We start from the raw sequence: 10,533 nt of genomic DNA, 5'->3' as shown, positions 1-10,533 counted from the left end.
ACACCTCCGCCATCGTGGGGTTAGCAGGGTCCTCGGGTCCGAGTAGTGGCACTGCTTACACCTCGGCCTTGACCAGCCAAAGGAGTTTTCATCGCTCAGCCACACTTGATGTGGAGCTTTTCTGATCTTCGGTTAATGGGCCTGAGAACTCAGGGCACCCAGGGGAGTATATGCTGCCCCCCAAGCCAGCCAACTACGAAGTTTCGCATTTCCTCCTTCGATCTGGGATCCGGCCACTGGGCCTCTAGAGCTTCCCCGAGGTGACAGACACCTGAATTTTTTGCCAGTTTCATCTCCCCTCTGATGTCATACCCGCAGCTGACATATCTGTTCTCTAGGGCCCATCAGCATGAAGTCACTGCTGAAGTGGCCTGGGATGTATCTGGAAGGGGCAAGGGGGACAGGGCCTCGAGCTGAAAGCCGGACAGGCGCCCAGAGAGGACAGGAGGGTGCGCTGCTGCCCCTGCCGGCTGCCGGCAAGAGCTCCGGCAAGTCAGACTCAGCAGGAACCAAGAAAAACAGACCGGCTGGATGGATAACTGGATGATAAATGCAGCTACGCTACATCTGCTCCACGGAGGAGTTTCTGTTCCGAATACCAGCTGAGACTAAAATCAGCTTGTTCTCAGGAACCCGTGGTCATATTCCAAAAGCCAGATGTATTATTTTCTCTTTGCTTTTTAAAAAACTTATAAAACCAAACTGACCAAAATAAAAATACTGACTTTTTGCAGAACAGTTTCAATTTATGCGTTATAAAAGCAAATATGTTGTAAAAGACAATAACAATGTGCGATAAAAGACTGCAAAAATATAAAGACAGAATATCTTAATAAAGATCAAGTTCAAACCTCTAAGAAAAATTTCTGAAATAAATACGTGATCACTTGGAAAGTTGCTGTGGACATATGTGTAGTTATGGGTAGAGAGTCCCCTTCTCCAACGCTGTTTCCCCAGCCACACTGGAAAACCTCAGGTGGGGGGAGGTAGGACCCACCATGCTTAAGGCGGGGGCGCTGGAGGTTTCTGGGACTCTCCCAGCAGCGGGGGGTCTCACATCTGACCTCTGTTGTGGGCTCCAGATTCTGGTAGCCAGGTGCCTCCTTGAGCAGGCCACTCGGATGACTCCAAACACCTCCAACTCAACATACGCCACACAGACCGCATCAGCTATCTCCCCAAACTGCCTTCTTCTCCCACGTCTCCACGTCTGAATGGCATCGCCCAGGAGATGAGCAACACCCCGCGTCCTCTCCTTCCACTCAGCCGGTCACTGGGCCCTTTGCAAATCTATCCACCAGCCAGGTCTCAATTTTGCTCTCTTCTCCATCCCAACTCTGTCTCTGCCTAAGTTTAGGTCACCATCTCCTCTTGCCTGGACAGTGCTGTAAGCGGTCTCACCGTGCGTATTTTTGCTGTTTTACTGTCTAGTTACTTTTGAATCCTTGATCCCTAAGTGGAGACTCGGATGCATAGAGGGTCTCAATAAATATTGGATAAATGAATGAACCGTTTATTATTTTAGTGTGCAGAGGGGTCCAGTGTCTTCCACTTGTAATGGCCCTTGGGTCAGGAGCCAATTTGGGAACTCTGTGTGTGCAAAAGTGTCCTAAGTGTGCTTGCTTCAGCAGCACATATACTAAAAATGTCCTAAGCTACGCACCTAGGAACCAGGAAATAGTCCTAGGCAGGTGCTCTGTGAGCGAGTCCTGCAGCAGAGCGCCTAGGAGGGCAGAAAATGAAATCAAGTTTTTATTATTTGCCTATTAGTGAGAGAAACTACCCCTCGAAAGTTGCCTGCTCCTTTATACCCAGCTAGTATTAGGACATAAGTACTTCTTATGTTGTTTGGACCTAACTATTTATTTAGTTAGTTAGTTTTGGAGACAGGGTCTCACTCTGTCACCTAAGCTGGAGTGCAGTGGTGCAATCATAGCTCACTGCAGCCTCCAACTCAACCGATCCTCCTGCCTCAGCCTCCAGAGCATCCAGGACTAAAGATGCATGCCATCATGCCTGGCTAATTAAAAAAAAAAATTTTTTTTTTTTTTTAGAGATAGGGTCTTGCTATGTTGCCCAGGCTGGTCTCAACCTCCTGGGCTCAAGGAATCCTCCCACCTCGCCCTCCCACAGTGCTGGAATTACAGGCTGGAACTGTTAGGTATTTTTTGGCCTACAGGTGTCACAAAAAAATTACTGACATGCTCAGGACAATGTTCAGAACCTCTGCTGTAGGGATGAGGTGGGCTTGGGAGTCAGTTTCTGCCAGTTCACCTCTCCCATGGTCAGCTTCTGGACTCTGTCTTCAGGGCTCCCTGGAGCCAGCTGTCACAGTGTGCCTTGCAGCACGTTCCCCTGCACCACCCTGCAGGTCCTCATTGGCTTCCAGCAGGAAACCTTGCCTCTCCTCATATGGGGTCCTTCCTCCTCTCTGACAGATTATTGTGGGTTTAACAGGTACTGCCTTTGCCTGAGGTTTCCCAGCCAGTAAGCAGTGGAGCTGGAACCCAAACAAGGCTGTCGGTGCAGTGCCAGCTCTTACCACTATGCTAGTTGGCCTCCCAGAAAAAAATCACTGAACCCACTGAAGCCACACTGAAGCATGGGCTGCAGGTGCCCAAAGCTACACCAGGTCTGGGCACATGGTCCAGATCCCATGGTCACAGGAAATGCCTTAATTATCAGCATCACCCTCCAAAACCATGGACAACTAACTCCTCCTGGGGGAGGAAGGCTTCACTCCTTCCTGCTCAATCCCAGTACCACCAGCCTCTCTTAGAGTCCACGTCTTGCAACCTCACCCCTAAAAGTGAGTTTCCCAGGATGTGGGCATTTTTGGATCCAAGACGCGGCTGTCACGTGTGGACAGGCTTCACTGCAGGGATGAAGAGCACAGCATCTGCCTGGGTTCAAACCTCACTTACTGACTGGGTCAACTAAGACAGGTGGCTTAACACGCTTAGGCAAGTGCCTTCGGTTTCCTCTTCTATAAATTGGATACGAATGGCACTTACTTCGTGGGGGTTGTTATGAATCTTAAATGTGTTAAGACAAGTAAAGCCAAGTAAAGTTAAGACAAGTAAATGCTTCAAGCATGTACCATTATTTTCACTAGATTTGGGGCCAAACCCCACACCCATTTGTAGCTGCTAGAGCACCAGAGCTGCAGCCCGGAAGGAATCCGCCGCCCGGGCCTGAATCGCCCGGAGGCTGGCCCTGGCTCCACCGTGCGCCTGACGCAGGAAGTGAAGGGCCAGGCTGGCGCTCAGTGGGTGCGAGTTCCCTTCCTCAAGGGCAGCTCCCAGGCTGCCCCAATAATGTTCAAATCCATTTTGTTGAGCTCCTAGCAAGTCTCCGAGGCTCCCGGGAGAGTAAGGAGCCGAATATTTTCAGACGTGAGCCGTGAGCACTGAGAGAGGTCTCCTCTGAGACACCGTCTCTAGAAACCATGACCTTCAGGTTCCAGTTGAGGGCTTGGGAGCCCCAACCCACCCCCACCGCAGACACACCCTAGGGAGAGTGTCCACCCTGGAGCTCCCACAGGGGGGCCCGGCCTAGGAATTCTGGGCCCCTAGGTGGGAGGCTGTGCTTTGGTCCCTGAGAACAGGATTCGTGGGAGGGACAGCGTGCCACTTCAGAGACTGTCTGGGCCGCCTCAGCTCTAGGGTGGCTTGAAGGCCCGTGTGAAGCCCCCTTGAGGACGGACTTCCAAATATCACCAAGGGCACCTGCGAGGGGGCCTGCTGTCCTGCCGGCGGGGCGCGGGGGGAGTCGGCAGATATTTAAGTAACACAAACATTTGCTATTTACTGAGCAATTAGTGTGCTTCTGGGAGAGGAGCCCCACTGAGGCGCCCGGTGGCTGTGAGTCCGCGGTGCCGAAGCCAGGTGGCGCCAAAGGCCCACTGACACCCCCTGCCCGGCTCTGGACGTCCCGCCTCGGGGCCGTCCGACGACCCGGACCCCGGACCGACGGGAACCGCAGGTAGGGAAGGAGAGGGCGCCAGGGCCAGGTTCAGGGGCACTGGTTAGGGGTGAGGGGCTCGGAGGGCTGCTGAAGGCCGTAGGGGACTCAGGCCCGGGTGGGCGGGGCTTGCACCCCAGGAAGGTGGGGCCTAAATGTGGGCGGGGCCACGCAGAAGGCGGAGCCTGAGGGAAGAGGTTGAATTTTGTTCCCTGCTTGGGCGGTACTCCTGCGTGGGCAGAGCCTGTGGGCGTCTTTAGCTGGAGGCCCGGTAGGGGCTCGGTGTAGGGGAGCCCTGGCCTCCGGTGAGGTGCGGAAGCCGTGCGTGGGCGGAGGTGCGGTGACGGGGCGGGGCTTGTAGCTGGGGGCGGGGCCTGCAGGGGCGCCGGGGGGTGGGGGGGGACTTTCCACACCCTCTGGAGGAGTTTGCCGGTGCCCGGACCGAGTTAACCTCTCTGCGGGCATCCGAGCTCTGTGAGGGGCGGAGCTTGTGGTTCCGTTGGGCGGGGCCCGTGACGCCGCGAGGAGGACGTGTAAACTCTGGGCGGAGTTCAAGCCTCCGGGAAGCCGGACAGACGGCGCGGCCAGTCTCTGCGCGAGCCAGGCGGCAGAGGCGGGGCTTACGGCATCGGTGGGCGGGGCCCAGGGAGGAGCTCCGCGGAGTCTATGAGCTGGCAGGGGCGAGGCTGTGGCTTTGGGGGCGGGGCCTCTGGAGAGCTTCCCGGGGGTCTGGCGGCAGTGGTGGGCGTGGCTTAGGTCGCGAAGACCGTGCTGCGGACGCGGGTCTCTACAGTCTCCACGGCCGCGCCTGGGCGGGGCGGGGCCTGAGGCTCGGGGGCGGGGCCCGGGACGCGGCTCCCGGCCTGGGCGGGCCCGGGCCCGGCGCGGGCGGGGGCTCTGCCCTGGGAGGCCGTCTGTTTAGGCCCGCACGCAGCTCCGCATCTGGTGCTCATTACTAGATGACAAAGAACCGGCTCTGGGCCCCCTGCCCCACTCCCATCCCCCTCCGACTGCACAGCATTTAACTCCTTCCTGCCCTCGGGGCGCTCTGGTTCCCCTGCTCGGGGTCTTGGGGCAGCGCCACACCTTCCCGTCCGGGCCTGCCCCGTCGCTCCCCTCGCGGCGCCCGCACCTCCTTCCCAGACCGAGGCGTCTGGGCCGCCCCGCGACCCTCACTCCCATCCAGCAAACCTCCCCGACGGCGTCCCCGAGGTTAAAGGTTGGGCAGGCTCTGGTGGGGACGTCTGGTTTGAGTTAGGGGAACGTGAGAACGGGGGACGGGGGCGGTGCGTAGCGTTCCCTCCGTCCCCTCCGCGACCCCCTGGTTCGCCCCCAGCTCCCTCCCTCCCTCTCCTGGTTCCCTGGGGCGCAGCTCAGCCTTCCAGCCCATGCCCAGGCTCTGGGCTGGAAGGTGGCATAGGGCTCGGGTAGAGGAGGGGGCGCTCGGCCGCTCCTCCTCGCCTGCCCGGGTGGTCGTGGCCGCACTGTCCTGTCCTAATTAGAGGCCCCAGAGAGGCTGCAACTGAAAAATTACAGAGGCGGGGGGAACTGGCGCCTCCCCCACCCAGGTCCCGCCCCCTCCCCCTGAGGCTGTGAGCCTGGGATGAGGGAGGTCACCCCCACCAGGCTGTGGTCTTTGACCAGCCCCTCCTCTAGTTCCCGGGACATCTCGGCCCAGCTGAGCCCTCCCTCTAGCTGGGGTCTGCACAGCGCTCTGCCCTGGCTCCGCTAACCCTCACCGGGAGGAGCAGAGCGTGGCCCCAAATGGGAAGGCCTTGCTTCTGAGGCTGCCCAGAGTGTTGTGACGTCGCTCCTGGGTCCCTTCCTCTCCCAGTCTCAGCCTCCTAGGCTCTGATTCCCATCTCCTCCCCGGAGCAAAAGGGAGGATCATCCCCAAGAGCACATACAACCCAGAGGGGTGGCAGCACCCTTGATTGACCTTGAGCCCAGCCCCCAACTGCAGTGCAGCCTACGAGGCTGGGCAGGGAGATACCAGAACAAAGTCAGGAGAAACCCACCGGATGCCCCCTTCACTGCCCGGAATCACCAGCCTCAGAGCCTACCTTGACCCCTACATGCCAGTTTGGCTCAGCAAAAGTCCTCACTCCACAACCCTCCCCCAGACTCTGCCCCACTTTCTTGGAGTTTTGGTAAAAAGAGGAACAAATACAAAATTCTCCCCATGCCAAACCTCCCACTCCTCGGCTCACTGTGCAGCCTTGGGCAAGGCTCTTCGCTCTCTGGGCTGCTTCCCTGAGAATCTCTGCAGCATGCCCTCCCTTAAGGGGTCTTACCTTACCTCTTTGGGGGCCAAGACAAACTGGAGGAAGATCCCCTCCTTTTACTGAGTCCTCCCAGACTCCCCTCAGGCACCAATGGGGGTCAGAAGCCTTGGGTGAGGTTGGCACTTCCTTTATTGGAGAAGACCCCGGCACCCACCCCCTGAGGTCCTGGGGGCCTTGGTGTATCCTCTGTCGGGAGTGCTGGGCCACGGACAGAGTTCCCGAGAGCCAAGTCTAGTGGTTGACTGAGAGAGAAGCCTGGCTGGGCCCTGGGGGCAGGAAGCCCTCTGTCCAGCTGGGCAGTCCCCGTGGGTCCCTCGTGCAGTGCAGCCTCGGCCATGTGTCCAGCGCATGCCCCTACCCCCTACCCCGCAGGGGGGTCTGCGCCCCATCACACACTGGTTCTGCAGGTCTGCACTCCTGTGAGGCTGCCCCTGGGGGGCATGGGTTCCGTTGGGCCCTTGCTCCCAGTGTGGGTGACCCAGCGATAGCAGTCAGTGACGCGCTTGTTGGGCGCATGGGGGCCACAGCGAGTGCAGTACACGATGCCCAGTGCAAGTAGGACCACCAAGAAGACGCATGTTGGCACCAGGAGTGCCACCAGCAGCCACCGGTCATCCCTCCGGCTACGGCCTCCCAGATTGGCCTCCCCCAGGGCCGTTGGGGCTGCTGTGGGGGCCACTGAGGGCAGCCATGGGGCCAACTTGGGATTGGGGCCACCTTCCCTTGGGATTTGGGGGGCTTTGGAATGGGGATGTGCAGGGCTGATGGGTGAGTTCTGGTTAGTGGGGCTCTGAGAGGGCAGGGGAGTGGGGAGGGCAGGGGGTTGGGTGGCAGCAGGCACAGGGACTTGTTGGGCAGGGTGCACAGGGGACATGGAGTTGGTCAGAGGGGGCTGGACGGTTGGGATAATGGGAAGCTGGGTGGCCTGGGTTCTCAGAACAGGGATGTCTGGGGCCAGAGGGGGTTCATGGGCACTGGGGGTGGTGGCCAGGGGGGCACGGTTGGCTGGGATTTGAGGCAAATGAGTGGTGGTCTGGACATCAGCAACCTGGATGTCTGGGAACATGGGGGGCTGCTGGGCAGGGGACAGTTCAGGGTGTTTGGTTGAGATAATAGGGGGCCGGTGGGCAGGGGGCCTTGCTGGGTGAGTGACAGAGGTAATTTGGGGTTGGCGGGCAGAGGGCAGATCTGGATAGTTGGCTGTGATTGTGGGGATCTGGCGGGCAGGGGGCAGAGCTGGGTGCGTGGCAGGGACCATAGGAGGCTGGTGGGCAGGGGGCAGTGTGGGACGCGTGGCAGAGACCACCACGGGCTGGGTGGCAGAGAGCACTGAGGAGTGGTAGGGGACCCTGGGGGCACTGAGTGGGGGCAGCCAGGTGGGCCCAGGGTAGGGTATCTGTGGCCCTCTGCCCTCTGGGAAGCTGGGCCTGTAGGCCAGGGCAAAGTCAGGTGGCCGCGTAGGCTCCATCCACAGGAGCCCAGGCATCTCTGTCCAGCCGCCATCGAAGGCCCCCCAGGCCCCATCTTCATCCTCCTCTTCTTCCCCATCATCCAGCAATTCATCATCCAGCAACTCGTCTCTAAGGTCCTGGGAAGCCTGGGTGCCCATGGCCCCTGCTGGGCTGCAGCTGATGCCATCAGCCTCCAGCTCGTGACCCTCGCTGCAATAGCACTCGAAGCCACCAACATAGTTGACACACATCTGCTGGCACACCCCAGCGATCTGGCACTCATCCGTGTCCACACAGCGGTGCGGCTCATCCTCAGCTGGCCGGAAACCCAGGCGACAGTGGCAGCTGTAGCCTTGTGGCCCGCCGGGCTCGCACTGCTGCTCACACAGGGCCTGGGCACAGGGGTCCTCGCAACTGCGCCCGTCTGCTGCCAGCCGGAAGCCCTCGGTGCAGCGGCAGGACACATGACCATCCACCTCCTCCACACACTCGTGTTCGCAGCCCCCGTTGTCCGGGCTGCAGCGAGGCCCTGGGCACAAGGGCCCGGCCCGTGACCAGCCCACGCCACCGTCAGGCTTCTTCACGCAGAGCAGAGAAGCTCCCCTGCCAGCCTGGCACTGCACAGCGGCCACAGAGCCGAAGGGCAGCCACTCAAACTCTGTGGAGACCAGGTGGAAAGGCGTGGTGTACACGGCCGGCCCAGCCTGGCCCGCCTCATCTGGCAGTGCCGGGCAGGCACCCTCGAAGCCAAACTGGCACAGGTAGCCATCGACGGCCAGCGTGCACGAGCCCTCGAGCCAGCGATGCTCGCCACCCGCCTCAACGGCCACGCAGCGCTGGGCCGGGCAGGGCCCTCCGGTGGCAGGCTGGGCCCAGTTGGTGAAGGCTGTGTCCTGGTCCCCCGTGGTCCACGTGAAGCCGCGCAGCGGGCGCTGCGGCTGGCATTGCCGGGGCTGCCGCTGCAGCCCGATCCATAGCAGCTGGCTGGCCGCCCTGGCACCCAACAGGCTGTCCATGCGCTGGGCCTCCTCTGGGGTCCGCGGAGTGGCCAGGTCGCCCCCCAGCTCGCGGCAGGCCCGCCAGGCCTCCAGGAAGGTGCGGCGCCGAGGGAAAAGCGCGTAGCAGCTGCCCGGGCCGCAGGCAGCGCGGGGCTCTGCAGCCCAGGGGTCCTGGCCCAGCGTGGGCACCGCGGCCGCCCAGGCCAGCAGCAGGCGCAGCAGCATCGCGACGCCCCCCGACTGGCCTGGCCTGGGCCAGCGGCCGCTCTTGACAGGGGGAGGGACCGGGGCCCCTGGCGGGCGGGCCAGGGGCGGGCCTCGGGCGCGCTCAGGCCTTGTAAGGAGTGGGCTGGGGCGGCTGCCAGCTCCCTGCTCCCGCTCCCCCGGGGCCACCAGAGCAGGAAGCAGCGGGGTGGGGGGTGCTGGGGGTGGGGGGAGGGGCGGAGGCGCAGTTAACGGGCCGCCCGGGGCCCCACAGGGCTGGGAGTCGTGAAGGGGGACCGCCTGCCCGCACAGGCCAGCCCACCCTCACAACACTCCTGTGCATGTGGGGCTGGGGCTGTGGGGTGAGGTCGCTTCCCAGGGACTCGCACAGACCCGAATCTGGACACACCAACCTCGTCACACCCGTGAGCTGTCTCAGCTCAACTGCTTGCCATACGTGAGGAAACATACTCTGGCCCGCTCCCTTCGCGTCACACGTGTGTGCACACGCCTCTCCCCACGCCCGGTGCGAGAGCGCACTCTTGGGTACCCTGTGCACTCGCCTCACTGCAGACCACGCGGGCCTGCACGCCCCCTGCCCACACATACACACGTTCTGACATGCTAAACCCCTTGGGTGCACATACAAAGATGGTGTGGTATGTACATGGCCTAACATATGAAGATCCCTCTCCTTCGTGTGCAGGGCCTGCTTGGGAACTACCTAGAGCACCCAGCCCAGACATCCTCAACCTCTCATTTGTTTCCTAAGCCCCTGCCTCAACCTCCCCACCCCCCAGCTTTCTGGCTCCAGCTGGGCTAGCTGTCCTGTGGGGGTTGGGGAGTGAGGGGGCCAGGGGGCTGCCCTCCCTTCACCCGGCTCAGCCTGGGGCCCTGGGAACCTGGGCTTAGAGGGGGAGGAGGCAGCCCCCAAACAGGAAATGCCTCTCTGGGCTCCTGCTGCGGAGGGCAGAGTGCGTGGGTTAGGGGGCCTGGTGGGGGCTGGGCTGCACTCAGGGTGAGTGGGGCTGGTTGTGAGGGGACAGGCAAGGCCATGTATGGGCATGGGGCACGCAATGACACACACGTGTATGTGACATAGGCCTCATGTGTGTTGAGCCCTCCCTGCCCCCAGGGCCTGCTGTGTGGTCCTGGCCTGGGTCTTCTTCCTGCCCCTCCTGGAGGCCTCTAGAGACCCTGCACTGAGCCTATCAGCCAGGCTGGCCCCTGGGGAGCTGGTTGGTGGATTAACCGGTGCATACCCACTGCACTCTTAGCAGAAGCTTGAGGCTGGACGGGGAGGAAGAGGAGGAGGGGTTCTGCCTGTCAGTGCCCTGGTCCAGCTTCCCACTCTGCCACTGATCCGCTGTGTGACTGCAGGGAAGTCACCGACTCTCTCTGGGCCTCCATTTTTCTTATCTGCAATATGTGGTAATGAGTCAGGCCTTTTAGCTCCGCAGGGCTATTGTGTCATAGCTCTCAGTGTTTGCAAATGTGCTTTGTCAGCTGCCAAACCTAAGGCAGATGTTCCCTAGCTTCTCCGCAAATCTGGGTGGGGGTGGAGCCCAGGGCAGGTTTTGCTAGCCACCTCAGTGCCTGGGCGGGCCCTGCACACCCAGCCAGTCCCCCTGA

The 10,533-nt window shown here is 60.9% G+C and overlaps 1 protein-coding gene across 1 annotated transcript; it reads right to left on the bottom strand.

Moving 5' to 3' along the window:
• Nucleotides 1-6,352: 6,352 nt before the first annotated feature.
• CD248 (CD248 molecule, endosialin) lies at nt 6,353-8,933 on the bottom strand. Its single transcript, XM_012665329.1, has one exon. It carries the CDS (start codon nt 8,920-8,922, stop codon nt 6,637-6,639), a length of 2,286 nt encoding a protein of 761 aa, XP_012520783.1. The 5' UTR covers nt 8,923-8,933; the 3' UTR covers nt 6,353-6,636.
• Nucleotides 8,934-10,533: the final 1,600 nt, after the last annotated feature.

Source organism: Propithecus coquereli, unplaced genomic scaffold (assembly GCF_000956105.1).
Source record: "Propithecus coquereli isolate 6110/MARCELLA unplaced genomic scaffold, Pcoq_1.0 Scaffold120, whole genome shotgun sequence".
Classification (NCBI taxonomy): Eukaryota; Metazoa; Chordata; class Mammalia; order Primates; family Indriidae; genus Propithecus; species Propithecus coquereli.
The sequence above is the reverse complement of the archived record's forward strand: the minus strand, read 5'-3'. Positions and strand labels throughout refer to the sequence as shown.